We start from the raw sequence: 27721 nt of genomic DNA on the forward strand, positions 1-27721 counted from the left end.
TCCTATGATGTGCCCGTTGAACCCAGCCACTGTACCCCAGAATCAATGCACATATGTTTACCGAAACCCCAGAGCGACCAAGGGGGTTTCTACTTCTGCTCCACGGCCTTCTCCCACGCGCTCTCGAACGAGAACTGCGTCGACGGGTCTCGGTCGACCAAGACCACGCTCTCGTCCGCGAGCCCCGTGGACGAGACCTGGCTCGGCTTCACGCTCTCGGGCGACAGGAGGCTCTCGACCGCGGGGCTCGCGCCCTCGGGCCGGGCGACGTTGACGAAGCCGTCGTCCTGGATCTCGTTCTCCCAGTTGCTCGAGTAGACGAGGGCGGCGAAGGCCTCGAGGTCGCGCACCTGCTCCATCTCCTGCAGGTACTCGTTGGGCATGCCGTTGCCGATCGAGTGCGCCTGGCGCGTCAGCACCGACAGGATCTTGGGGAGCAGCACGGCCTTGGTGGTGGGCTGGTCCTCGTCGCCGCGGACCTCCTCGAGCTCGGGGATGGCGGTCGGCAGGTCGAAGGCCCCCTGCAGCAGCTTCTTGGACAGCAGCACAGAGAAGCCGGCGTCGAGCAGGCGGGTCAGCACGTGCGCGAAGGCCGGAGACTCGATAAGGTCCGACGTCTCGTCCAGCATGCGTCGGAGCGCCGAGGGGGTGGGCGAGGCCGGCGGCGTCGAGGTGCCGGTTGCCGTCTCGGCGGTGGCGCTGTCGCCGAGGACCCCGGATTCCCTCAGCACAAAGTCCTCCTGGTCGGCCGGGGGCAGGATCAGGGGCAGCCACTTCGACCCCTTTGCCTCGCCGTCGGCCTGTGCCTCTACTTTCCGCCGGACTTCGATGACGAGCTGGGAGAAGGTATCGAAGCTCAGGACGTCGCGCGGGCTGAGATGTCCGAACACCTCGCGGACGGCCTCCTCGACGCGCTTCATAATCTCGACCCATCCCCTGTTCAGTAGCCACCAGCTGAAGGTAAGGTACTTTCGGTTGATATCAAAGTCGTTTCCGTAGTCCTGCTCTGCATTATCATCATCATTATTTTCCAGGCTTATGCCGGACTGGCCGGTCCCCGTGGCCAGCGAGATGACGCTCGATAGATAGCTTCGGCGGCCGAGGAGGTTGAGCTGGACTCTCGTCAACATGGTAAGGAGGGTCAGTGTGTAGATCAGGGTTATGGCCCGTGTTATTGCTGGCAAAGTCAGTGAGCGGGGGAGGCCTGGTAGATGCCCGGCTGTTAGGCAACTCACAGCTTATCGTCAAGTCGTCCCAGAGCTGTCTCTTTGTCCTCCTCGGTTTCTGGGGCGCCTGGGCCGTCTGGGCAGCCTGGCCGCCGTCTTGGTTACCTTCGCCGGCTCCGGCTGCGGCTGCGGCTGCGGCCGGGGGTGGCAAGGCAACCTGGCTCGCGTGGACGCCGCTGTCACTCTGCAAGCTCATGGTGCTCCTGCCCTCGTCCTCGGTCATGGTGGTGTCGGCAATGCTCGGCGGGGTGGCGGATGGCTCGCCGGTCCGCGTGGCCTTGACAGACTTCATCTGCTGGATCTCCAGCGTGATCTTCTCGGTGTTCATGGCCTCGAGGATGTTGGTGGTGACGGTGGGCAGCAGGGCCAGGACGGTGAAGGTGCAGTCCTCCTGGTTCTGCTCGAAACGGCGGCGCAGACTTGCAGGGCATGTAAGTAAGTGAGGGCAGGAGGCAGGAGACCGGGAGGCAGGACGTAACGTACTTCTCCTTGGCGATGCGGTCGCTGCTCATGCGCTCGCGGGCATCATTGATCTTGGCCAGCACATACTGGGTGGCCAGATAGCCAGCACCTATGACGCCGGCGCCAATGGCAATGGGGGTCCGGTTGCGCTGGAACCATCTTCGCGTGGCCGAGAACATGGTTGGCGGCTACGGGGGGAGCATGAGCTGCGCAGGTGAGCTGTGCCCGGGGCGAGAGTGCAAGTATTGTGTGCAGCGCCAAGAGAAGACGAAGAAGAAGTCTTGGGTCGCCTGGTGCAGTGTGAAATGTGAATTATTGAACAAGAGGCAGGCCAGGTATGTACCGTGACAAGGGACCTAGGTAAGTCGAGGGAACCTTGAACTTAGCTTTCCCCAGCCCGTCTCTCGCGTCTTTGCCTCGGTACAGCTGATTCGCGCACCCCTACCACTGGACACCCCCTTCTAAGAGTTGCCGACGTGGGGACCGCTTAATAAGTATAAGCCAACTAAGGTAATAAATGCCGTTCAAGCCACAGTTTGGCAGTGAATCGACAGTGCCCCCCAGGCTCCCGCCACGAATCGTCCCGCCGGGGGTTACCTTGGGTGCCGCTTTCCCAGGCTGGGCTTAGCCATGGCTTGAGCTGGACCCGAAGGATTCCCACGCTGACGCAACGTCTCTCTCTGTGTGGCCCCTCCAGCCCCTCAGGCCCCTCAGGCCCCTCAAGCCCCTGCCCCTCCCCCCCGGCGCAACTGACCCGAAATGTGCTGCTGCTGCTGCTGCTGCTGCTGCTGCTGCCCCTCCAAGGCGGGAGAGAGGGTGGGAGGGTGCATGGAAAGCTTCTCCAGAGGCTTTGCTCTAAACTCTAGCGGCTTTGAAACCCAGATGCTCATGTGGCTCAGGTGGCCCCATCACGACTCTCTCTCTCTTTTCCAATACGTAACAAACCCGCTCCCGCTGCCAGACATGGTGTCGCAAACCAACTTGGCCATCATGGAACAGCAGAACCCCCAAGAGTTCATTCTCGACGTCTTCACCGACCCGGCCTCCGTTCGCGATGTCGTCAGAGGTGCGTGACATTTCCCCCCTCCAGTGCGAATTTGGAACCTCCCTGCTCCCGGTCCCGCTCCCCGCATCGCTTTGTCGACAAAGGGAAATCGAGTCTCGCGAGGACACGGCAATCGCTGCGCAACCATGTGGCATGCATGACGAGAAGACATGGGCCGAGTACTGACCTGAGCTGCAGCCATCCTCCATACCATCTTCTTCCATCGCTTCTTCCCCTCCATCACCCCGCAGTCGCGCGAGGTCCTCGACATCACCCTACCCTATGTCTCCAACCAGGAGCTCGACACCATGATCGAGAACCGCACCGCCGAGCTGGACCGTGAGCTGAGCGCCGAGCGGACACACGCCCCCAACCCTGCCGGCGGCGTGGGTGCTGGCGGAGGGCCAGGAGGCGGCGGAGGGGGAGGTGGCGGCGGCGGGAGGGGAAACATCTCGGTGCAGTTTTTCGAGAAGAAGCGCAGGAAGACGTGGTACATGCGCGCTGCATACGGAGGCGGCGACGAGGAGATCTGTTGGGAGAGCTGGACCGTCAAGGTCACCGTCGCCGAGCCGAGGACCGAGAGTGGTGAGTCTATTGCGCATCCCTTTGCTGGCAGCGGCAGGCAGTATACTGAAGCGCCACACAGAGAGGGCCAAGGTGCGGAAAGCCATGGAGCAGACCCTGCTCACGACCGTCATGAAGATCATCACCTGCGTCAACCAGAACAAGGACCATATTCTGCCCATCACCACGAGCGAGACAAACCCTTTCCCGTACCAGATCCACGTCAACCAGAAGGACGACGGCTGGGCCAAGCGGATCGGCATCTACTGAGTTTTAGCGTTCTGGGACTATCAGGGAGCATTGCACTTCCTTCACCCCTGGTTGAGGTAATATGGCGTCACGGTTTGCGGCGTTTGGTTTGGCTGGCTCTTGGGATAGAGATGGCACTTCACGGATTTCCAACTTCCTTCATAGAAACGGCTCCAGGCGATAATCGATACCCCCGTTAAATGATTTTCCCCATCTTGTTTAGTATGTCCGCATACCTCTTGAATCACTGCCAAATATTGGACGGGTGTAACATGTGCGCTGTCTGTGGGAGTTTACAACCAAGCGCTGAATGGATACCGAAGATGAATGCCAAAACAAGTCATCCTGTGTACCATTTGCCCACGAAGGCTTGTACTAGTCCGGCCGGGGCTTACATTATATATGCGAGATGCAAGAAAGGGAAAGCGGTTCTCAAGACGACAGCGTCGTGTTCCTCCCAATTTACCTAGCCCCATACCAACGTAGAAAGCTTGCTAGTAAGGACTTGACAAGTCCTTAATTCAAATATATAGGAGGCGCCAGACCTACGCAGAGGATGAACCGATATAGCAACTCTTGCTGTCAGTCAGAATCCTCGTCCGTGGACATACTTCAGATAGCTCGAGGGCTTGTATCGCTGACCAGCTCTCCTTCCGCGGGTTGGAAAACGTGGACTGAGACATCCTACTTGAATGTGCAGAGCTTCTAGCTGTGTCTAAATCGTGATTCCCATCCTTCTTCGTCTGTCTGTGCTGTTGCACATTAGCCGCGTAATTCACTACCGTTACATTAGTATGTATGCGCTCAACATCCTCTTTTACGAACAGCACCCATACTCGGTACTGAAGACCCATACATTTTCAAGAGTCTAGATAACACTCTATCATGTAAGTCAGGTGGGTGTGCCAAGCCAGCCCATGTCCAATCACGAACGCTGTTGCAACATACCTAGACTCGGAAACCATGGTGGCTGTTTTCCTTCAGCATCATGTAACTCTCATCACTCTTTGACTTGAGTCATTCATAGCCCAAGTCAATCACAACCTAACTTCTGTCGACATACTGAGGTCGCGATTATCTCGAACCTAACTATCACACCCTTATATCAAACCTGTTTAGTTTTATTTCCTAGTGAAGAAGCAATCCGGAACACCCCCATGCAGCCCCAACCATATCTACTAACAAAAAATAAAATACCTTGGCCTTGCCCCTGCCCCTGCCCACATTACTAGCAAAATGACGGCAACGTAAATACAGTTCTTCTGTCAAGCGGTCTCGATCGGGAGCTTGCGCCCCAAGTTTCGCAAGCATGGGGCTAGCGTGCAATTCCCGTGAAGCTGCCTGCCCGTTACTAGTTGTTGTGACCTCTCAATTCCTCTCTGCAGCCACAACGGAGATATTGAACTTTCCTTCAGGCACTAGGGCGGCATGTCGCAAGATAGCTTTGTTGGCTGAACACCTATACGGTCGGGATATCAACACACCGAGATAACAACACATACTCGCGTAGATCTGGTCCTTCTATACTTGTTCATCAAAGGGACCTCCCGTAGCATCATCAATTAGGAAGAGAAATGGTAAGACATGGCTGGCAATAGAAAGTGTTCAGGGGATGGTCCTCATAGGCGGTGGTATTGCTGCTAACGAGTCCTACATAATCGATACAAGAGCAAGCTATTCTTAGGAAATACAGTCAGTCACTCCAGCATATTCATTCTTTACACTTCTTCGTGTGTCGCTGGCCAAGTTGGCCAAAATGCACCCTCTCACGCTCCTTCTCTTTACCTCTCCTTTCGTCACCGGCCTCGCCATCCGCGATATCCAATGCGGAGCCCCTGGCATCGACAAGGGGTATCCCACCCCGTTTCTAAGGCGCGATTTCAACTGCGAGACGGTCTTGTCCGACTGCTCCAAGCTGTGCCATGACACGCCAAGTTGTGAAAGCATCGCCGCGGGCAAGAATGCGTGCTTTCTATACTCCTCGGCCGTGGCGGCGAACTTCAAGCCAGACGCAAGCTCCCCGCTGAAGTATTATGATGCAGGTTGCTTCCCGCCTAGTTACCCAGTGGCATCGACTTCCAAGGTGCTCCCAGGTAGCACGTCCACTCCCTACCCGACAAAAGTCGTCAGCTCGACTTCGGAGGCCGAGCCCACGACAACGTCCACTCCAACGTTGCCTGTATACCCAACCACAACATCGCAAGTCACACCACCAACATTCACTTCGACTGTGCCAGTGACCACCGAGCCGAGCACTTCCACGCCGGAAACCAGTATTTCCACTGTAGCTCCAGCTACCACTGAAACCAGTACATCTACGACTGAGGCAGGCACTTCTACGACCGAAGTTAGCACCTCAACTGTAGCTCCAATTACTTCTGAAACCAGCACTTCGAGTATAGCACCGGCTACTACTGAAACCAGTACATCCACAACAGAGGCCAGCACCTCGACTGTAGCACCCGTTACTACAGAAACGACTACTTCATTCTCGACTTCGGTCTTCACCTCTCTGTCTACTAGCGGAACGAGCACGTCTACAACCTTTTCGACAACCACGTTTTCCTTTACTGAGACCAGCTCCCCTACTACCGAGACAAGCGCCTCCACGTCCGAGACCAGCACTTCATTCTCAACTTCGGTGATCACCTCCGTATCTACTAGTGGAACGAGCACGTCTACTTCCTTATCAACGACCACGTTCTCCACCGAAGCCAGTACTTCTACATCTGAGCTAACTACCTCATCTGAGACAAGTACTTCATCCATGGAGCCGGTTTCGACGTCGGTAACCACCTCCCTATCCACCAGCGGCACGAGTACTTCGACCACATTGTCGACAATCACATTCTCTTCCGCTGTGACAAGCACCACATTCTCGACGACAGTCATTACCTCCTTATCCACGAGTGACACAAGCACATTTACAAGCCTGTCCACGTCGACCTTCTCTCCTAGTGAGACAAGCACTGAGTTCTCAACGACAGTGATTACCTCATTCTCCACCAGCGACACAAGCACATCCACTAGCTTGTCCACATCAACGTTCTCTACCTCTACAACACCCACCGCAACACCTACTCCGGCTCTCATTTCAGTCACAGATCAAAATGGCACCTTTGTCGGCTATGTAGGCCAGGGTGACGATGGCTTCCTCACCACTGACGCTCTGTTTGACACTGCATTGAGGTTTCAATTTGATCTCCAGGGCCCTCTTCTGCAATTGCAGTCGAACCTGTATACTCTCGCGGGCGACGTTATCGGTGGCCTTTTTGAAACCCCCTTCCCTTCTGATCAAGTAAATCTTGAAACTTTGTCGGGCATGTGAGTTCTCCTCGATCAACGCGGGACCATAATCCCGACCTAACTTGGCTCTACCCAGATTCGTATACTTCACCGACGTACAGCCTAGTAAGTCCCCCTCAGACCAATCGCAGACGGCTTCATAACCAGAGCTATAGCCCCCCCCGGAAGTTTGCCTGTCTATGAGCTCCTACCGCTTTTCAATGGATTTGCCGAGAGCGCGATCGTAAGCACCGGTCCTCAAGATGTGAATGATTTTTCATGTTTCTTACACGCAGTTCAGTTCACGATCGACTTGGTGGCCAATTCAATCACAGCGCAGTGGATCAATTCAGACGGCAGTAAGTCGATCGTGTTAAACATCCAATGAACCACCCAATGGCTTGCGACTAAAGTACTGATCGAGTCTCCAGGCACAGCACCAAATCTGTTTTTCAAGGGCGGCATAGGGAATGTATTAGGCTTGTCGGGCAACCCTCTCAACCCACTAGTGACCTTGTCAATTCAGGTAATTTGACAGCAGAGAGCTATCGGTTTCACTTAATGTGTATCAAGAATTTGGCCAGGTCCTCCAGGGCGGTGATTCTGTCTGGCCAGTGTGTAGCACTAGGCTCGTAATCATTAATAGAACTGTAAGAACATCCAAGTCGTTATACCAGAATGGAGTGATATCACAATAGGTGATTTATCACACTAGGAGGGAATAAAAGGTTTATTGAGAGAGCGAAGACATACGACGCAGGCGTTGTAATGACGGTTAGCCAAGCAACCACCAATCTAGCACTTTTAACAAGTTTTCTCTATAATAATGACCATCTAAGTCAGAAGGGTTTGAAAAATAACACTGGGATACCTTGATAGGGTATCTTTCTCATGTATAGCTTATGTGAATGAGGCTGAAGCTCTGTAAATCTTGGTTCTCTGATGTTGAGTGCATTACGTTTATCAAGATATTATTACTATACATGGGACTAAGACAAAAATGTATCATGCTTCCAACTCTAGAACGAACAAATTGAGTGCAAATACCCCCCAATAGGACTCCAACATGAATAATACAGCTACCGATGCAGGCAACATTCAGCTCAGCATAGACTCCGAAACTCACGGCAGGCGTAAGCCCGCCGATGGACACTACAGTTTCCACATACAATGAACCCCCGGTCGAGACGTCACGGGGAGGCCTGCTGGTCGGCTTGGCGAGGTCGATGTCCAAAGTTGACCCTAAAATACTTAACAGGTATACTGCCTCGATATCTACTTTTTTTTTTTTTTTTTTTTTTTTTTTTTTTTTTTTTTTTCAAATGCATGTCATGAAAACGTCCTCCTCCGATTCACCCATGCCGCCCTGCGCAGCGAATCCCCTATAGCTTCTATCGTCTTGGTTGGTGGTAGCATTCATCAAAACTGAGTCGGTATATATGACTATGCGCGAACACCTCAATTGATTGATTTGGCCACATGAGGAGACGTTAGGAGACCTGTAATATATTGAGTGGGCCAGTCCATAGTAAACATAGTACAATGTCTGATGGGTCACTGCGTGGCCGTTCTCCACAGCAAGAGATCTGTTGATTAGCTCATATTTGAACCATGGCTTTGGATCAGCCCTACCGAGCCCCAGTGGCCCAGACGATCACTCGATGCACGGCTCACTTGGTACACCCTAGTTCATACGTGGGAGAGCGCGGGCAGTCCCGGCTGAGTATCGAGATCACGTCACAAGTTGGAATTTTGGAGACGGAGTTATTTCTGATAGTATGAAGCTCTTCGCATTATGTATGCCACCACCCGGAGTCCTGTCACCTGAGCCTACCGCCCTTTCCCATTTCCCGATACCCTTACCCATGCTCTGCCATACACCCTCGTTCCCTCTCGCGGCTTGCCCCTGAAACCTCGGCCATCTGCAGAGCCAAGTCACCGTAGGGACGGCTCTGAACTCATAACTTCATTTTCCCACCCCTCCTTCCAAGTCAGAGCCCCCCGATCATGAAAAAAAAAAAGAAGATCCCAAGAGGGTGAAGAAGAAAACGCTGCCCTCCGAAGAAAGAAACTCGGGGGTTGCGCCTGCCACAGATCTGCATCGAGATCGCGGGAAATGTCTCGGCCAGACGGTTTAGAGACGCGGCCCGACAGCTCATTATGAACCGAAGTAGCTGACGCCTAGAACCGCTTTCCAATGTTGAAGCCATCCCAAAGATGGCTGCCATTTAGCCGGCGACATAGTAAATACATTATATCCTCGGGTACCGTATCGATGCCCCCTTGAAGGATGAACTGCCGGGCAAATGTAGCGTGTGCTTTGCACGAAACCAGATAGAAAAACGATATGGTCGTCATATCCGTAGGAGAGTGGCGCAAGAGACGCATCCAATGTCCGTAAACTGCCCACCCAATGCATCCGCCGATGTTCTTAAGAAAAAAGATTCATGTCGTTGCATCATTGTCATAGGATGGTACATGTACATGGGCCGAAGCCATCACAGCCTTTGTTTGATGCTGCTACCTCACGAATGGAATAGATCCCAAGCTCTTTCACAGAGCTTAAGGAACTCGTCTCTCTTGGCGCGTTGCGTCTCGGGGCTGTCTCTTCCAGCACCGAAAGGTCCAGATCTTCTCGTTGCAGCAGGTCCATGGCCTAACGGCGGGCTGGCACCCTCTTCATACTCCGCTCGTGTTCTTCGCTTGCTGGCGCTTCGGTTGTAGTCCTGCATCGGGACTCCAGTGCGCGGGGACGGAGGTGTAGGTGGCTGGTGACCGGTATAATGAACAATCTTGGGCAAGAGCTCGGGCCGCCCACCAGTCAATTCTTGCTGGACATCTTCGGCCGATTTGTATTCCCTAGGTCTGCTAGACAAGGGCGGCTGCGAGTGCTGCGGAGCCTGACCTGGAGAGGCGGGCGGGCCGTGGCTTGAACCTGGATACAAGGGGCGAGCGCCGTTGGAGTCCTGGTGAGAGATACCTGAGCCAAACACGTCGGCAATGGGGGGCAGACGGTTTGCCGTCTGTTGCGCGGGCACATGGTGAATGTGAGATGTGCTCGACAAGTTAGATGGCTGGTTGGCAATGTGCCTGGTCAAGGGGTGGGGGTTGTGTCTGCCAGTGAAAGTCTGACCCAGAGGGGCAGACTGGATGACACGCTCGTGGGCAAACTGCTCGTGAGATGGTGCAACAATGCTCAAACCAGGGGGCGCCTTGTTACGCCTCGACATGCCTGGGGTCTTGGCTGCGAACTGGCCGAGACCGTCCTTGTCCTTTCCAGTCTCTGGTCCCTCTCCCTTGGCTGACTGCTGCAACCGCGCTTCAATGATCTGTCGCTGCTGCTCCCGCACGTTCATGCTGCGTTGCAATTGCTCCTTCATCACAGGGTCTTGTGTCATGAAACCGGGAGACAGACAGGCGATGCCGACCTCCATAATGCCGAGCCCGTCTCGCTCACCGGGGAGGCGCGCCGTTTGGGCGCCCGACCCGGCCAGACCGCCTTTGGACAGGTCCAGCTTTCGAGGTCTGTGGCGGGTAGGCGGAAGTACTGGAGATCCTGGCTCCTTCTTCACAACAATCTTGGGCGCAGAAGACGAACCAGGCGCATTTCGACTCCTGAAGGTATGCATTTGTCAGCATCGCTACCGAGGCAGTGTGGGAGATAGTTTGTCTCTGGAGGGTTCTACTTACGCGCTAGGAGAAGACTTCGCAACCTGGCCGGGCCTTGTAGGGCTGCCACTGCCGTTGCGTCGTGCAGCCGTGGTATTTGGTGTGGCAGAGGCGGCCGGGGCTCGAGGCACTGAGGGCGAGGATGCAGACTGGGGAGGAGCAGGCGCCACTGCTACGGCTGGCGGTGCACTTGCTGTAGTGGCGGGCGCAAGCTCAGTATAGGCCGGCCTGTCGTGAGGGGCCGGGGAGGGAGCCATGGCAATTGCTGCGCTCATCGTGAGAAGGAAACTGCAGGGGAAAGAGGAGATTGGTGGTGTTGACTGTTGACCCTGGCTTTTTCGCCGGCTGAATTAATGATGTGTCCCGGGGTCAGGGATTGATTGAATTGAATTGATTGATTGATTGAGTGCTGGACGCGGAGCGGCACAGCGTGCGGTGCGAATATGCAGGTCGGCGAACAGATACTGTCCGACCTTGGCGAGTTCGTATCTCCTGCCTCTGGCCCGTCTTTCTGGAGAGCTGGGATTATCCTGCTATTGCCAGGCCACACCCGCTTGTCAGCGACTAATGGGCTGCAATTAGTCTGCGGTACGGCGGAGTAAGTTGTCCGCACAGCAAAACGCTGTACTTTGCTGGTGTCCTGGGAAGCGCAACTATAATGCAGCAGCTCAAAGGGTATGCGCTGCGAACACTCAAGTCTGGCCGGTATTAAAGCGATGCACGGCTCTGCGCGTCGCGATGGAGGGAGGCCTGGGAGGGTGTAGTGGACCCAGGAATTGGAGATCAACCTCCAGATGGCCCAAATCGGAAACCGAAGGTGAGTTGATGTCGATAACTGAGCTGGATATACCTTTGAGGTCCCAGCGATGTCTTCGAGCCGCCCCGAATATCGGCTGTCAGGTCTGGTCGCAACCTTCCCCCTCAATCAAAGTAGCGAAGTGCCGGGTATGCTGAACGGGTTTGGGTTCCCTTGCGTCGACTCCAAGGACCGACTCTTTCCTTTCCGCAGGTGTTACAAGCCCGTCTGATGGGTTTCTTGCTCCTCTTTGGTCCTGTGCACCCTGTGGGATGGCGGTTGCACGGCTGGGCGAACTGCTGAGACGAGATGTCTCTGGTTCGTCGCTATATAGCTGGGGTAAGGGTCGAAGGTGGCTGATTAAAGCGGGCTTTCGCGATTCGCTGGAAGTTCCACGGGGGTTAAGAGAGGCAGTGGACTCGAGAGATGCCGAGGGGAGGGGAATGCGACGGCGGGCGATGTTGTCGTCGACTTTGGCCACCCTTCGAAGAAAGGAAATAGACAGTACAGAAACAGAAGCGAAAGACTCGAGCACGCGAGCGGTGGGTAGAGAGAGGGAAGGGGAAGGGAAGTTTCAAGTGCTGCGCGAGGGTGTCTGGGCTGCGCGAGGTAGAAAAGGAAAAGTTCCAGGCTGGGAGGTCGGCCGCAGGTGTGTGAGCGCAGCCAGTGGTTAGTGAAGACGAGCGCGAGCGTGCAGTTGTATGTGAAGGTACATCGATCCCATACGAGTTACGAGGCCCAGGAGACAGGGACCCAGGTACCTCGCTCCACTACGGATCCCAAGAAACAGCAGGCCACGTCCAGGATCCCAGGATCCCCTCGACCATGATGAAAGGGGAAGCGGAATCCCTAGGGAGTGACACAGCTCTGTGTGTGAGAAGTGTGGGCTCGACCTGGGACTCGACCCCTGTCGCCCGCCCACCGCACAGCGGGGACGGTGCTGTATCGAGAGGGGTGGCGCCGTCACAGCGTCCCCTGGTCTGCCTGCTTTGGAAAGACACCAAGGCGCCTGTCTGCTCTGTTGAAGAAGTGCTCGGTAAGGAGCCGATAGTATCAGAACGCTCCTAGCGTCCAGCCCGTTGATTCCCATGTCGTGTAGCCACAGATGCGGCGCGAATCAAGCAAACGTTATCGTCGATGCCAACCCCGAGGGCAGAAGGGCCCGAGAGTCCTGCGCTCCAGCTGTCTCGAGGTACAGCGCACCACCACCCACGTAGACTAGCGATACCATGTATATACTCTCTATACGGTAACCTCTACTGCTCTGGTATCAAAAACTATACCGGCAAGATTGCCAGAAGGGCTGGTTTTCGCCCCTCCGACAGGGCCAGCGTGGCTATGGGTCGCGACAGGATCATCGCCAACAACAGCCAGGATCGTGAGAAAAACCCATCAGCACGCGATCTGACTCTGAAGGAGTAGCCCACCAGCCCACCAGCCCACGCAGTACCAACGGGACACAGATTCGGGCTCGCAGGCCAGAGCTGGTAACGACGGTGGATCGGTGAGGTGGCCCTAGGGCCTCCAAGAGCCCATCAGACTGGAGAAGGGGGCTCGTCGCTCAGTCTCCGTGCTCCGTAGGCTGTTTTACATTGATGCTAAAAGGTCGCCTAGAGGAGTGGTGCTGCGGTGCACCTGCCAGCCGCGCATCCGCTCCAGCCAGGTATCCCGCCCTGATTGGACACCGCACCACCAGCCCGACACCGATCCAACTCTGGAGCCGTCAGATGCGACGAGCACGACAGGCCCAGAGCTGCTCGCAAGACAGTCCAGCTCGTCCGGCATCGCGCACTATCGATTCCCACCGACGAGGCCGCAGCCTACCAGACGTGCCAGCGTATGTCTCTGTGTTACGAGCGTGGGTGCTGTTGTCAGCGACCCGGTGCCCAGTGGTGGACGAATACGTCTTCACTTTTCGAGTATTCCGCATCCGCAGCCCTGTCACAAGGTCGCGCGACCGCCAAGAGGCTTGTAACCTCAAACCGCCCCAGAGTACTTGCAGGTCAATTAGAGTTTTCAGGTGGTGGTACTTGGAAAGTTAGGGATTATGGTCCAGGGGGGGAGACATTTGACAGGGAGGGGTGACCCGCACCAAAGGGGGCCAGAGAGCGGCCCATGACTCCAGATATCTCCCAGACGGCGCTGACGAAGTGGGCGTCTGGAGAAAGCAGATGTGCAAGTTCGTTGATAATCGCAATGAATCTTTAGAGCTGCTGTCGTCACGCTGAATGGCATTCCTACTTCCCTCACCTTCAGATCGCCCATGCGCTCGGTCTAGCCAGTCCACACGCCCACTTGGAGTTCGGATGAAAAACCTCCCCTGGCCTTTACTCGACTGGGAGTTCCGTCGAGGAATTGGTGTGTTTCCCTCCTGCCTTAGCGCTGTCCGATCCCTTTAGGGCCAACCTTCCCCGCCAAAGGTTCGAGGCGGTTGCTTTGGAAAAAGCCTGGTCGCGAGCCAGCGATCCAGAGTAGTATCCGCCGTAGCTAAGAAGGCTAAGTATCAGATATGTAGGGACGTCAATATTTCAGGTATATTATTAACTATGTCCCGCTCGTTTGGAATTCTTGTTTACCCGTTTGGTCCAAAACGACACAGCCGCGAGCCTTGCTATGCGAGCTTTTTATTATTAATTGAGCTTCGTTCGCCCCTGCAGCTTCCAAGCGGCACAGGGAGATAAGCACCGTTACGGCTCAGCATGTGTGCACGCCGTATCCGCGGTACGCAGTAAAATACCTGGGTGACTTGGCAGCACTTTGTCTTGCAGGTCAGCCGCCAGAGGCGTCGGTAGACAAGCACCTTGCATGTTTCAATGCATGGGTCTCGCGAGTAACGTGTGTATTTGGTAGTATTGTGTAGCCTGTCAAGCCTGTCTTCTGTTATGGAGAACGTTGCGAATGCACGGGAGGTAGCTTTGGGGAAGCTCTTCATAGTCCCCGGCCGAGGGCAACTCGACCCTGATGATCTCCCACTTGTACTGCGGTAAATAGTTATGTACCTTCTGCGTTACCCGAATCGACTTTGGCTACACGGCGAGGCAGGTCGACATCCTTGTCGAGAACGGACTTAAATGGCATCATATGGGGGTTTTGAGGCAGCATGAATATTGAAGGGTACAAGCTGCGTGATGGGAATCGGGCGCAGGCTTCAAGATTGTAATGACCTCAATGCTGTGATTATATGCGATAGCCAGCAGTATTGGTTCAGCATGCGTCTCTGTTCGATCAATTTGGGTTGAAGCGCTGATGGTCTTGGGGCATGATCCTATGGGCACGCTGGTGGCCACGGGACTCCGTCTTGGCTTATTTCTCTCTTTCGTCTGAAGATCCGAGGCTTAGGATGTTTCTGCCGACCGGGTTCATTATCATGTGAATCTACGCCTGCCCGCCCTGTCTTTTTTCGAGGACATGTACATATCTGGCTGCTCGAAATATATCCGAGATGCTCTTGCTCGGCCCAGGCGGCGATGGATGGAGTAGCTCACGGGTAGCAGTAAGGTTGCATAGGCACAGACCTCTTCCATACCCTTATGAGGGCTTTACTGTTCAGGGTTAGATTGTAGATGTTGTCGCTGTTCGTGGGAGAATACAATGACTATACCTAGCTGCCTAGCTGCCCAGGATAGCGACCCGTTCTGTTGAAGTTTCCGAGTAAAGGATTTGGGGGCATGCCGGGCTACCGGGCACTACTGCTCCACCCAAGGGCCAAGCGGGAGCCCACCCATCTTGACTCTTTCGGCTGACATAGTCAGTGTTTGAGACGCCTGCGTTGCCAATCAGAGGCGCAGCGATGTTTCGAAAGCGCTCAGGATCTGCTTCGTTGCAGCCAATGATGTATTCCCCCGTCAGTGACAAAGCCACGTCGGGGATTTGACTAAACGATTTTCGTCCAATCTCGTGTACCTGGCTGATCAGTGTATTCAGGCTCTGTCCATCCTGCTACAGCACAGTAATACAGTCACCACACGAATACCTGGAGGCCGTTGTCGCTGTCGAAGGCTTTAAGCTTTGTCTCACGTCGTGGAGGCCGGTGACAATCATGTCGTCACCGAAGCCCTCTGGCATCCTGCAATGAAAATCGCATCCCGCGATGGGCAGTGCATCTGCGCATCATTCCTGACAAAGTTCAATGCCGAAACGGCTGTCAAGTCGATCACTGTCAAGACGCCCCTCAATCTCTGTTGCGCCATGGAGCGTGAAGTGTGTGTGTATACCTATCACTTGTTCAATTTTCAGGTGACAGGCGTGACGTGATTGCGAGTCTGCTATTCGCCAGCCCGAATTGTTGGTGTCGACGGAAATCAATAAGGGTTGTTATAGCGATATACCTAAGCATATGGGCTGAGGGAGTCATGCTGCACGTAGCCGCGCGGCAGCAGTTCAAAGCATTGGCCACGGATGCTTGGCAATGCCAACTTCACATTAAAGACCCTGCGTACCTACCTTTGACATCATAATCTCAGGTGAAGCTCGATATGCACGTTGGTACCGTCATGCGTCGAAGGCGTCTAAGTCATGAGAATTACGCTCGGTAGATGATACCTTGACAAGCGACTCAAGTATGCCTCTTATCACCCGCAAAATCGCACCAGTGCAGCAAGTCGTCAAACCAAGATGCCGAAGCTGAATGAGAGATTAAATACCAAAAGGCGATATAAGAGTCCAGAAGGAGAAGGAAGGAGGTCGCGGTATGCATTTATCTAGAGGAACTAAACTGCCGATAGCTTCACGGTGACAGCCCGTCGGTAGTTATACTGCAGTGGACGCTTTGGTGAACATTAAGGATATGGCATATCACCGGCAGTTGGCGGTACAGGGCGACCAGCTGGCGAAACCCGCCCGAGTGTCCAAGCCTATCATGAATTTTTATCGCAGCTCATCTGCAGCTGCGCGCCCCGCCAAAACTTTTTGGACCAGCGCTCGATAGACCGTCACGCCGTTGAGCAAAGCCGACTCTGCCTCACTTATCTGCGCAAGACCTCCAATCCTCGTCAAAAAGGTTCGCAAGTTTCCGGCGTTACCGCCATACAGATCTACAATGCCCAGCCGAACGAAGAAAACCGAGCAGCCGGAAGACGCCAGCATGGAGGACGTCCCTACGTCTGCGCAACCAGACCAAGAGACTGGAGACGCCATGCAAGAGGATGAATTTGCCGAGAATGGTGGTAGCGGCAATGGAGAAGAGGAGGAAGATACGGTGCAACGGGTCAGAATTGTGAGTGTCCTTGAGGCCTTAGGCTTTTCGTACTGCGATGCGACTGGCTAATATGCTATGGCTGCGCAGCTTCCCGGCTCGTCACCCACAGCAGCGTCGTTTGAATTCCTCGAGGAGGGCCACACGCTTGGGAACGCACTGCGATACATCATCATGAAGAAGTAGGTTGTGTTGTACGGGGAGGGTGGTTGTGGCCGGGTGTGCTAACGAGGTGGTAGTCCTGATGTGGAATTTTGCGCCTACTCCATCCCGCATCCCTCGGAAGCGAAGATGAACATTCGTATCCAGACATATGGTAATACTTGCCCATAGAGCACTACGGCAGGATGACTGACTGTCGCAGATACCACCACCGCTACTGCGGCATTGGCGAAGGGCCTGAAGGATTTGGAGGATCTATGTGACGTAGTTGCGGACAAGTTCTGGACTGAGAGAAACAGGTTCACCGAGGCTGGACGTATGGAGAGCGACTGATATGGAATCGGTCATCAGAGAAAAGAGGAGATGCCAAAGGCATGGCTATGGCATTTTCACGGCGTTCGGTGCATTATAGATGGGTCTAAAAAGGATCTCTTTTCCGGTTCTGCAGTTCTGATATGTACACAAGGAATGATACCCCTTTCCTTTCTAATTGCGGCCCTGTTGCGATTTTGTCAGCACATGCCCTGCCCAGGACGGAATAACGTGAATCTTACCTCCAAGAATCCTTGCATGAAGTTCTTCGGTAATCTTTCGTGTCCACGGAAGTTCTCCTCGGGGAAGTACGACATGACGTGAGTCGATTGCTTCCAGAAGTTCATCATCTCCTGCTCGGTGCACCAAATGTCAGCACGCCGGTAATGCTGCATGGCAAGTACTGCCTTGAAGCCCCCGCGATAACCACTGAATCCTTCCCCTCATCCCAACGTCCAAGCTAGGCTTCGTAAAGCTGTGACTGACCTGATATTCGGCATTGTTCTGCATGAGAAGGACATCGATGACTGGAAGCTTGTTCACGAATCGGTGTCGTTCAAACTCTGCCCGCATCCGTGTCCGGATGACCGAGACCGGGAAAGGAACGGAGTACATGGTCTGGATCTCGGGCGCCTGTTTTTCACGACTGATCAGCAAGGGATCACTGGATGTCTTTCGTTGACCTCAAATCTGCCGAGGGTCTGGAGAGCAGCAGATCAGCCGTCGGCGTAGGTCGGCATCGTGGGCACGTACAGCTCGAATCCATTCTCTGTACGCCGCGAGTACTCGTCGCTTCGCATCGTTCCAATTGGCCGCTGGAGTCCCCGATTAGCTCTGGTCTGCGCTTGTCATGAGAAGGCCACATACACTGCGCAGTCGTCTTGGCAAATTGGGTCGGTGTCACCGCCATGGCGAGTGTCTCTGCTGGGTCTTGTTGTGCTTGGTACGGCTGCAATGGACGTTGGAGCTTCGGGATCTCCAAGTGGGAAATGGGTGCACGGCCACAGGCACAATGCGCGGTGTGCCACACGTGTTAGTAATCGGCGCCGATCTTAAGTGGCGTTCGTGTTTTCCCAAGGCGCAAGCTCCAACTTCTGGGTGGCAGAATCTCAGCCTTGCCCCACTACGATTTCGCAGTCAAACAGGTCCCCGAGCCAACCTCGCCCCCCCGAATCCAAGAGACTGCAACGTCTCCTCGAGCGGTCGGACCTCGCATCATACTGTACGGGCGATCAAAGAACTTGCAGGACCTCGAACATGCCTGCGATACGCGGCCACGCAGCACGGGGCGCTAAGAAGCCGCCGGCGGGCTTCGACGACATCCGGGACGACTTGGAGGTCTTCAGCATCAAGATGAAGGATGCGCAGAACACGCCGACAGCCAACATCCCCAAGCACCAGGCGCAGTGGCCCATCTTCCAGATCGCCCACCAGCGCTCGCGCTACGTCTACGAGTTGTACTACGAGAAGGAGGCCATCAGCAAGCAGCTGTACGAGTGGCTACTCAAGAACGGCTATGCCGACGCCATGCTCATCGCCAAGTGGAAGAAACAGGGTTACGAGAAGGTTTGTTGTACAAGTCTTTACATCCGAGACGTATAAGGCTTATGCTAACTTTTATTCATCAGTTGTGTTGCTTGAGATGCGTACAGACGAAGGAGACCAACTTCAACTCGACATGTGTTTGCCGAGTGCCGAAAGCGCAGTTGAAAGATGATTCGCAAGATGTGCAGTGCGTCAGCTGTGGGTGTAGAGGCTGTGCTTCAAGCGACTGAGCGCTTGCCTGTTGTTTTTGGGTACATAAATCATGAGAGTCATGCATGGTATAGGCGTTTGCGGTTACACGGCGTTTGTATGACAGCAGTCGTTTTTAAGGTGTCGATGAGGATCATTGGTCCCTTCGTAGAACGTTGGAAAATGATACCAGGAGCCAGAAGAAGCTCTCCAGCAAGTGCAATTGCACGACAGACATGTCCCATATTTCCCACTGTTTCCCACAAGATTTGGTATATTTGTGCTACTGGAGTTTGGCGCCGCAGATCGAATGCTACGACGACCTTACTCGACACTTCATGTTCTCTCCTTGCAGGCCGTATTCTTGTCGTCATCCCATCATTTCTCATCATCCCATCCTGTGGGTCACGAACATGAGCTCTTCTTGTTGGCCCTATCCCAGGAACCCCAGGCTCAAGACTCGTAGGTCACGTTCTGGAGAACCCAGCTCTACCCCTGCCTCGGCCGAAACGGACACTTGTGGGCACAAATTGAAGAGAGGACATAGCACTCGCCAAATCAGCCATCTCGGTGTCAACGCTCTCCTTGTTGCCTGGCGTATCGTGAGGTGCTTCTTCCTCAGGGCTCTGCTTTGATGGGTGTCCTCGCTCCTCTAGACTGGCCTGCGCTGTGTCTGGCTGACGAAGACTATGTCTGCGCGCTCCTGCATATGACCCACCAGCCTGGCTTGCGGAAGACCGTCGGCGATGGTGACCGCCTTCCAGGAGAAGTGAACTTCTGCCATCGATCCCCTCCTTCGAAACCGCAAAGAAGTAGTGCTTTGGGTACATGTGCTTGTCTATGAGGTGCATACGCCGCTTCTGCGGTGTGCCGCATTTGCGGTCACATCCCTCAACAAAGCAGGAGTACTGGCACACTGTCAGCGATGCCTTGCATAGTAAAGTAACAAAGCATGAAGGGTGCAGAGAACCCGAAACTCACTGTGTGTTCGCCCTTCTCCCTCAGCACAGCCGCAAAAGCATCATGGCATTCCTCAATGTGAACATTTAGAATATGCTCCGATGGGAAGTTCTTCCTGCATTCGTTGCAACGGTTTGTATGGGCCTTGTTGTAGTGTGCCTCATACTCGGCGTACGACCTGAAAGACAGTGGCTCCTTGTGGCCCGGCAGCGAGCATCTCATTGCAATGGGTGAAGGCGTATCATCTATGGCGGACTCATCCAGCCCGGTGATCTTTGGAGCGGGAAGATCTACTGCTGGCGGTGGCGCAGAGGCTGTACTGCCCGTCTCATCACCGTATGTGGCTGCTGAGTCGGTTGTGGGTGCTTCTTGCTCAGGCTCGCGTGAGCGCTTCATCTCAAGGACTTAAGTTCTAAAAGGGGGGCAATTACATTGAGACCAAAATTGCCCAACAGTCCTTGTTCTGAAGCTGATGATCAGGCGACGCGGGGTGAGGTACAGTCGTGACTATGAATAAGATTAGAGACTGGAGGGGATTTCCAATGTCAGTGACGAGGCCTTGGACTTCAAATCGAACGAGAAGTTGAACTGAAGAGGCGTTGCAGATGCTATTGAACCGTTTGTTTAAAAGATAACCTGAGAAGGCTGACCGTTGGTGCTATAGAGCCATCACAGAGTTAAACCCGTTCTACAAGGCGGTCAAGGGAATCAAACACCCCTCCATGGGCGTGGGCGTGGGCTCAAGTCGCCAAAGTCTCCGAGATCTGAGCATGGACAGGGGCCGGTTTAGTGGGCGTTGGCTGGTTGGACCCCTAAAGTTCAGCACGGACGAGGCTCGAATAGTGGCTAGACCCAAGCGGAAAGGCTCCTGCTAGCGGGGAGAGCGCGTCGGTGGTGCGGCGCAGGGGCCTCCCGGGTGCCCGCGCCCCACAGCCCACGCAGCCTTTCGTCCCCCAACGTCAGTCGGGTTGGAATGGGCATGGCTCCAGGGCTCTTTATCATGGAGAAAGACCCTTGCCGCGTGCAGTCATTCGACTCCCCTCCCGCAGACCATCGCCGACCTCGTTGTCCACCCGCTTAACGACGTCGCCTCGCACCGCCTTCCCACAGCGCATAATCCTCTTCTCTCCCTCTCTCGCCGCCTCCCCTTTGTCCCCCCCGCCGTCGCCAATGTTTTCGCCGTCTTGCGCCGACTCAGCTCTTGTTGCTCCAACTTGCGCAAAGGCCCGCCTGCCCCGACCACAGAACAAGGCCTGCTTCCCGAGCTATGGAATTCGGTTCAACCCTCACACCTACGACGGTTTTATGTGAGGGTCGGCGACGGCTGTGAGCTTTCTCGGAAAGCCAGCAGTCTAGCTGCCATCCCGCCCAGACGCTAGAAAGAACAAACAACCGAATTGGCTCTATATACTAAGCAACCGAGCTCGTCTCACCGGCCAGCTCTTCCGCGCATAGTGCGGCGCACCGCCCGCTGCTCCTCATCATGGAGCAACCGAATGCTCGAGAGGTAGCCAGGGCAAGCTTGGAGTAAGTGAGGTGAACTGCAGTCGCGCTTGGATCGGCATTGTGAATAAATCAGAGACGCCTCGGATGTGGCCATTGTGACCTATGGTACACCAAGTGCCGTGCAGGGCCTTTACTGACTTATATTTTTGTGCAGCAAGGCTCGCAAAATACACAAGGCTATCTTGCAGAGGGTCAAAGATTTGAAAGCAAGTCTGGGCGATGCTCAACGCAGCAAGAATGTCAATCTTACGGCGAGCCTCGAGCAGATCGAGAACCTCATGAAAGAGTAAGCCTCACTGCATACACGCGGTCACACTGCGTATCTGTATTAACACCCCGTAGACTTCGCCTGGCTAGCATGGCAGTCACTTTTTGTGACTTCGAGTATGCTCACGAGAAGGATGTTGAAGGTACCCTCTGGCAGGCACACGTCTCCTTTAATGGGGAGTATCGGCAGATTGTATCACGCGTCAACTCCCAGAACCAGGTAGTTCTGAAGCGCAAAGTCGACAAGTTGTACCGCGACTTTCTCAAGACCGCCCAGGACTTCTATCGTGGATACATACAGCGACTCTCGGCTCAGTTTTGGATCCCAGAGCTACAACAGGCTGCTCGCGGGCTAGACATTCAATCACCGCAGATCCCTCAACAAGAACAAGCTCCACCAGCCGCGCTGCGGACAAAGCTGCTGGGTTCTTGCTACTTGACCCTTGTTCGCCTTGGAGACCTGGCTCGATACCGCTGTCAAGCGTCGGACAAGCCCCCAAAGGCCAGCTTTGAGATCGCATTGACCTACTATGGCCTAGCCCACGAACTAGATCCTGATGATGGTGCATCCCACCATCAGACTGCCGTCCTGTATCAGCCTTCGGCAAATCATCTAGAAATCATTTACTATTTCCTGCGATCTATCTCTGTCGCGAAGCCCCATAAACTCGGGGCCGGGAATCTCGAGAGGGCATACAAGAGTCTTCTTGATAACCAGCCGGGCTCTCGATCAAACGCAAAGAACGCAGCCGCCAGAGATGCCTTTGAGCCCCTGACCACATGGCTCCTGAAGCTGCATGCTCATTATTACCAAGGCGCACAATTCTCGGCTCGCGAAGAGCTCGAGAAGGAGGTGTTGCACCGTTGGCAAGTGTGCCTCAAGACGGAAGGGAGCGAAGAATTTGCTCTCAAGATGCTGCTTCTGAATATTGCGGCATGTGATGTTGCATTCGATAAAGTCAAAGGTAGGTGTCGGAGGCTTGTCCTTGTTATTCTTCGTGCAGAACGCGCACACTGACTGGATCACACAGATATCTCGACCTGGACGATAGAGGGATCTCGGTCGTGCAATCATTTATTGGTTTTCAAAGTACGTGTTGCTGTGGTGTTGTTCCGGACTGTCAAGTCGGTCCTCGAAGACGAAGCCGCCAAATTTGCCGGCGACGAACAGCAAAGTGACATGAGCACAAACGAACTGTCTCCAACCCTGGCACGACTGCTTCCTCTCACTCGCATCTACTTTGCCTGGATCTATGCCTCCAGAGCATATCTGGTTCGGTTTCAAGAGTGGCTTGAGCCTTACGTTTGGGAGCTTCACGGCCTTCTCGCGGATGTATTGACTTTACTGTTGCCCCTCGCGATCTCGAACGAGGACCTTGTTGAATCAAAATATCTTCTACCTGAAGATAGAAAGGCGCTTGGTCTCAGGCCCCTCTTGGATCGCAAATTGCCACTTTTCTTTGATGTCCAGATTGTTCCAGGCTTGAACCCGCCCAAGTGCCGCAAATCTGTAAAGTTGCGGAAAGAGGCCCTGGGACTTGACTGCGGTTCTCACACTGAGAACATCTGGCGCATTCGGGACATCCTCTGCTGCGGTATCTACCTAGCCGGCAGCGGCAAATCCCCTCTGACCATCACGACAAAGGGCGACGGAGCTGTTGCTTGGGTGTATCCCCAGGACGGAGCCGGCGAAAATCGGTTTGATGATATCAGCGTCACGCGGATGCTTGGAAGACTGAAAATCAGCGCGCTCAAAGCTCCCGCAATGGTCGAGGACTCAGTCGAAGGAAGTGCTTTTGCACCCAACCAGGCCGCTTCGTCTGCACACCGCGGACAAAATGTCAGCGTGTCATCGTTTCAGCTGGGACCAGAGGGGCGACGACCAGACGTCGAGCCAACTGCCACAAGTGCCGCATGGCAACCGAAGGATAATGGCGGTGGCGCTTTGGATGAGGAGTTTGGTGCCGATAGTGCCATGGCCGACATGGTGAACAAGCTCATCGATGATGACGATGAAGACGAGAATACCCGACCCCGATCGAGCAAGGCGCATATCGACACAACCTACGGCCTGGATTCATCTGCAGCAAACGACATTTTTGCCAACTTGGTCCCCACCCCGGGCGCTCAGAAGTTGGCAGCGAGCGCTTCGTGGGCCCAATCTAATGCAAAGGCCCTCCCAAGTCTCCCCTGGAACTACTTCTACAGCCCTGCGCCCAACGATCCCGGAACTGATCACACTAGTGGACACGGTCACGATGTACCGCGAACCGTTCAAGGACAGCTTGGAGGATCTGTATATGGCCGTTCACCAGGCCAGGATACACACCCCACTGGTCCCTACACTCCAAATGTCGGTAATTTTCCAATGTACGGCAATCAGCAGGAAGCTCGCACCGCCCAGGGACCGGTCGTTAACCCAGGCGCGCAGCGCCCTAACCCGAGCAGCCCAAGCTACTCATCCGACCAGCGTAATTCCGCGCTTGATAATCTCAAGTCCGCATTGTACGCGCAGTACGGTCCAGGTGCAAGTGGCAACGTAGTGTCGCCCAGCTTTGGGTACCGGCAGCCAGTGTCGCCGGATCAGGGCAACTCAAGACGCTCTGTTCACGGTCATCCATCCAGAGCATCCATCTCCTCCTCATCCGCCGACCTCAGAGGTTCCCGCGATTTTGGAGCTCAGAACAAGGACGCCATTACTCAAGGCTTAACGAGTCTCCAGCTCGATCGAGGCTTTGGCAGTGGCGTCAACCAATCACCCCTTCTTGGCGGGACCAACGGTGCCAGAGGAGGTGCTCAAGCCCAAGCAAGTACAATCAGCCCTCTCAGCACCGGGCACGGCTTCAACCGTCCCGGTAGTCAAGGCCTCGGACAAGATAGGTGGAACAGCTCGCCAGAGGGCAGCACGGGTTTGTTCGCCCAGCAGGTCGCAGCCTTCCCTGGCAATGACACGTCTCTGGCCTTCTCCAACCCCGGCAGCCTCTGGAGCAGCACGCCGGCGATAACTGACGGCCCACGAGGTACGGTTGCCTGCAACGGGAACTTCTTCAATGCAACCACGCCGTTTGGTCGAAGCGGCGACGTGAACAACAGAGATGACCCGACGCACTTCCGCAACAAGCTGAAGGAGCTCGGCGCGGGACAGTCGCTCGCCACCAACTACGACCGAGCCATCCTCGAGTCGGCGTACGCAGAGAATCCCAGTACCCGGTCTCGTCAGCAGTGAGCCGGCGATTCGCCTGTGCACTTTTCTGGGCACATGCGCTTTTGTGTTGTCTTATATCCAAAGCTCAGAGCCCCTTACCCCTCGCCTTGTCGACAGAGATGCACACAGGCGATGGATTTCCCCTTGCCCCGTAGCAGACAGATGTCAGTACTCAGCCTTGAACTCTAGTCTGTAGCACATTCTGCCCCTTTGGATCAAAGGAGGCCATCCACCCACCTGGCGAAGCTGTCGCTGCAACACATGGCACCTCAATATTGCCCTTAAAGTGGAACCCTGTCCGGAATGCTCAAGCAAGTCATATTACTGCATGGTATGTGTCTACCCTCCTGCAACCACCATGGAAACCTTGGAAACCTTGTCTAACGAGCACGGGTCACAGTTTTTTTCGTTCTCTCCGTCGGGCTGCCCCGTTCTGCGCGCTCGCCTCACACACCCTTGCTTCCTTTCACAGTGGACTCTTGCGTACAAGTCAGGGTCATCCAAGGGGAATGCGATGACCACCCCCTTTTTGTTTTTCACGTTGCGACGTCTCGTCGATACACACAGCCTGTGTACGAGCCGTCTAGAACACAAGTTTCATTTCCCCCGAGGACCGAATCTGCCACTGGCGTTTCTGATCCCGCTGGCTACTTGCAGTCGTGTTTCGTCCTCGTTTGAGGAGCTGGCGCATGTGCCTTAGGAAATCGTCGGTGGTCTGCCAGGCTCCGGGGCATGGCATGGCATGGCATGGACTGGCCCAGGCAGATTGGGTGACCTACCAGCTGGTCTCCTAGACGTCTACCGGAGCAAATAGTGCCAGCGAGGCACTGCCGTGAGCGGATGGCTGCGGCATTGTGACGTACGATTGCACAAGACAGTCATTACTTCTCAGGCAATAAAAGCTTCGCTGCAGCTCTGAAACAGGAATTCTCGTGTGTACATGCTCCTATTCGACTTTGAAAGCCAGTAATATATGTGTGACACACATGTCGTTCGTGATTCTCGATTCTCAATTCTCAATTCTCAATTCTACATGAGTTTGCTCATCCGTTGAAGTAAACCAATAAACAGACCGGACCGGACCGGACAGGAAGGGTCCCGGTATATGAATGCCCTTGTTGTTGAAACCCGTTTTCCCCTTCTGTTGAACGCCATGCCTGGGGGGAAAACCAGTAACTAGAAATGCACCCTTTGCGCTATGTTGAGAAACGACAAAGTTGGATCTTTTGTTTGCACCTGCACCTGCATAATGCCATGACCGGCCCTCATTATCTCTATCGAGGATCCAGTAGTACGTCCTCCGCCTCATCCCTGGGCAGGCCGCACTCGACCGATGGCTGTTCGTCCAGCATACGGCTCATGTGGCTTTGGGCCATTTTGGCCCTCTATGCCTTGGCGTAGGTCTGCTTGGGGAAGGGGTATCTGGTCGAGTTTGTTAGTATGCTGTATGCTTCCTCGACGGTTCGATCCGGTGGTACAGGGGAGACGAGAAAGCACAATTCCCGTAAGTGGCAGGGAAATGGGAGGGAAAACTTACGAAGGGCCCAACTCCTGGATGCTCAGACGTGCCAGCCACTGGCCCATATCCACGGACTCCTCCAGAGACTTGCCCTGGACCAGGCCGGCGACGAAGCCACCGGCGAAAGCGTCACCGGCGCCGTTGGTGTCGTTGATCTGCTCCTTGGCAATGGCGTGGACGGGGAACTGCTTGACGTCGTCGCTGCCCTGCTGGGCGACGATTGTGGGCTCGGTGCCCTGGGTGATGACGGCGACACGGGCGCGCTTGGAGTTCTCCTTGGGCAGGTTGGCCAGGTGCTTGGCGATGGCGGCGACGTCAGTCTCGGCGTAGGGCAGGGCGTGCGACTTGGCGTAGGAGGCGGCCTCGGTCTCGTTGCAGATGACGTAGTCCCAGTACTTGGAGGAGGCGTCGAGCGGGTCCTTGAAGAACTCGGCGATGAAGGGCGCCGACACGTTGACAATGAAGGCCTTGTTGGCGGCGGCGGCCTCCTCGCCGAGGGTCTGGATAGCCTGGGGGCATACTGCAGGCAGGCTAGGGGTTAGCACGGTGAAAGTCTGGGTACCGTGAAGGAGAACAGCGGAAACGTACCGGTGAAGTGGTATCCTCCGACGTAGAAGTACTCGGCGCCCTGGACCAGCTTCCAGATGTCGTCCCTCTTCAAGTGCTCGAGGTCGTAGTGGTTGGCGGCGCCCAGATCGGTGACCAGGCTTCGGTTGTGCCCGGTGATGACGACACCGCAGCGTCCGGTGGGGATCTTGGGGTCGACACGGTACTCGACGCGGAGGCCGACCTGCTTGACGGCGTCGCGCAGGGTGGCGGCGTACTTGTCGTCGCCGACACCGCCGAAGTAGACGACGCTGTTGGGGGGCAGGATGTACTGGGCACCACGGGCCGTGTTCTGGGCGGCGCCTCCGGCGATGAGCTTGGCGTCGTAGTTGCTCAGCAGGTCCTCGTAGATGGGGATGTGCTTCTCCTCGGCCAGGATGGCGTCGTTGTCCTTGAGGCCATACTTGTCGAGCAGGGCCTTGTCGCCGACTGCCTGGATGTCTGGTCGGGAGGGTTAGCAGCTGAACTGGGATACGAGTGAACACGAGCAAGGGTCTCAGGAAAGAGGCTGCAAAAGATGTAGGCCATATCTCCTACGCAAAGGCCTGTGTTGTCAACAGGGTTTGGCGTTTGGTCTTATAGGGGGGAGGACCCTTAGACCGCAGTATGCCCCTCATCCTCATCAGGAGGGGCAATACCGGGCGAGATGCCGTGGCAATTGACGGGCGCTGGCGATTCAGGCGGACAATACGTACCAAGCAGAGGGTTCTCGAGGCAGACGAGAGCGTATTCCTTGGTGGCGGCCATGGTGGACTGTGATCTGGAGAAGGGAGGGCTGAGGAGGGATGCGGTCTTGGTTGTGTATAACAAGCTGGGATGGCGGGGTGAGACGGGGGATAATTTCTGAGGGAAGAGGATGGTGGGGTAGGACCTGGATTTGCTGCTGTTGGTGCTGTTGGCGCTGGTGGTGCTGGTGGTGGGGCCGCCCCCGAAACAGCGCGCATAGGAAGAAAACGAATG

The 27721-nt window shown here is 55.1% G+C and overlaps 11 protein-coding genes across 11 annotated transcripts; 5 read left to right on the plus strand and 6 right to left on the minus strand.

The window, feature by feature from the left end:
• Positions 1 to 89: 89 nt before the first annotated feature.
• On the minus strand, positions 90 to 1867 carry JN550_000235 (uncharacterized protein; the record flags this gene model as incomplete). The annotated part of the gene is made up of 3 exons (XM_049313645.1): positions 90 to 1177; positions 1236 to 1645; positions 1710 to 1867. The coding sequence occupies 3 exons, from the start codon at positions 1865 to 1867 to the stop codon at positions 90 to 92; spliced, it is 1656 nt and encodes a 551-aa protein (XP_049177524.1).
• Positions 1868 to 2651: 784 nt separating this feature from the next.
• JN550_000236 (uncharacterized protein) lies at positions 2652 to 3567 on the plus strand (the record flags this gene model as incomplete). The annotated part of the gene is made up of 3 exons (XM_049313656.1): positions 2652 to 2754; positions 2932 to 3318; positions 3380 to 3567. The coding sequence occupies 3 exons, from the start codon at positions 2652 to 2654 to the stop codon at positions 3565 to 3567; spliced, it is 678 nt and encodes a 225-aa protein (XP_049177525.1).
• Positions 3568 to 5302: 1735 nt separating this feature from the next.
• On the plus strand, positions 5303 to 7366 carry JN550_000237 (uncharacterized protein; the record flags this gene model as incomplete). The annotated part of the gene is made up of 5 exons (XM_049313667.1): positions 5303 to 6870; positions 6929 to 6957; positions 7008 to 7075; positions 7133 to 7190; positions 7263 to 7366. 5 exons carry the CDS (start codon positions 5303 to 5305, stop codon positions 7364 to 7366), a joined length of 1827 nt encoding a protein of 608 aa, XP_049177526.1.
• Positions 7367 to 9356: 1990 nt separating this feature from the next.
• On the minus strand, positions 9357 to 10775 carry JN550_000238 (uncharacterized protein; the record flags this gene model as incomplete). The annotated part of the gene is made up of 2 exons (XM_049313679.1): positions 9357 to 10446; positions 10522 to 10775. 2 exons carry the CDS (start codon positions 10773 to 10775, stop codon positions 9357 to 9359), a joined length of 1344 nt encoding a protein of 447 aa, XP_049177527.1.
• Positions 10776 to 14905: 4130 nt separating this feature from the next.
• On the minus strand, positions 14906 to 15361 carry JN550_000239 (uncharacterized protein; the record flags this gene model as incomplete). Its single annotated transcript, XM_049313690.1, has 2 exons — positions 14906 to 15232; positions 15314 to 15361. 2 exons carry the CDS (start codon positions 15359 to 15361, stop codon positions 14906 to 14908), a joined length of 375 nt encoding a protein of 124 aa, XP_049177528.1.
• Positions 15362 to 16334: 973 nt separating this feature from the next.
• JN550_000240 (uncharacterized protein) lies at positions 16335 to 16985 on the plus strand (the record flags this gene model as incomplete). The annotated part of the gene is made up of 4 exons (XM_049313701.1): positions 16335 to 16511; positions 16581 to 16672; positions 16730 to 16806; positions 16855 to 16985. 4 exons carry the CDS (start codon positions 16335 to 16337, stop codon positions 16983 to 16985), a joined length of 477 nt encoding a protein of 158 aa, XP_049177529.1.
• Positions 16986 to 17138: 153 nt separating this feature from the next.
• JN550_000241 (uncharacterized protein) lies at positions 17139 to 17874 on the minus strand (the record flags this gene model as incomplete). The annotated part of the gene is made up of 5 exons (XM_049313712.1): positions 17139 to 17150; positions 17207 to 17353; positions 17451 to 17597; positions 17718 to 17779; positions 17832 to 17874. 5 exons carry the CDS (start codon positions 17872 to 17874, stop codon positions 17139 to 17141), a joined length of 411 nt encoding a protein of 136 aa, XP_049177530.1.
• A 347-nt stretch (positions 17875 to 18221) lies between these two features.
• JN550_000242 (uncharacterized protein) lies at positions 18222 to 18739 on the plus strand (the record flags this gene model as incomplete). The annotated part of the gene is made up of 2 exons (XM_049313723.1): positions 18222 to 18530; positions 18593 to 18739. 2 exons carry the CDS (start codon positions 18222 to 18224, stop codon positions 18737 to 18739), a joined length of 456 nt encoding a protein of 151 aa, XP_049177531.1.
• A 426-nt stretch (positions 18740 to 19165) lies between these two features.
• On the minus strand, positions 19166 to 20054 carry JN550_000243 (uncharacterized protein; the record flags this gene model as incomplete). The annotated part of the gene is made up of 2 exons (XM_049313734.1): positions 19166 to 19606; positions 19680 to 20054. 2 exons carry the CDS (start codon positions 20052 to 20054, stop codon positions 19166 to 19168), a joined length of 816 nt encoding a protein of 271 aa, XP_049177532.1.
• Positions 20055 to 21141: 1087 nt separating this feature from the next.
• Positions 21142 to 24657, plus strand: JN550_000244 (uncharacterized protein; the record flags this gene model as incomplete). Its single annotated transcript, XM_049313745.1, has 4 exons — positions 21142 to 21185; positions 21319 to 21450; positions 21507 to 22396; positions 22463 to 24657. 4 exons carry the CDS (start codon positions 21142 to 21144, stop codon positions 24655 to 24657), a joined length of 3261 nt encoding a protein of 1086 aa, XP_049177533.1.
• A 1364-nt stretch (positions 24658 to 26021) lies between these two features.
• Positions 26022 to 27508, minus strand: JN550_000245 (uncharacterized protein; the record flags this gene model as incomplete). The annotated part of the gene is made up of 4 exons (XM_049313756.1): positions 26022 to 26058; positions 26174 to 26675; positions 26744 to 27202; positions 27457 to 27508. The coding sequence occupies 4 exons, from the start codon at positions 27506 to 27508 to the stop codon at positions 26022 to 26024; spliced, it is 1050 nt and encodes a 349-aa protein (XP_049177534.1).
• Between the last annotated feature and the right edge of the window lie 213 nt (positions 27509 to 27721).

Source organism: Neoarthrinium moseri (assembly GCF_022829205.1).
Source record: "Neoarthrinium moseri strain CBS 164.80 chromosome Unknown scaffold1_Wmoseri_CBS_16480, whole genome shotgun sequence".
In the NCBI taxonomy this organism is placed as follows: domain Eukaryota; kingdom Fungi; phylum Ascomycota; class Sordariomycetes; order Amphisphaeriales; family Apiosporaceae; genus Neoarthrinium; species Neoarthrinium moseri.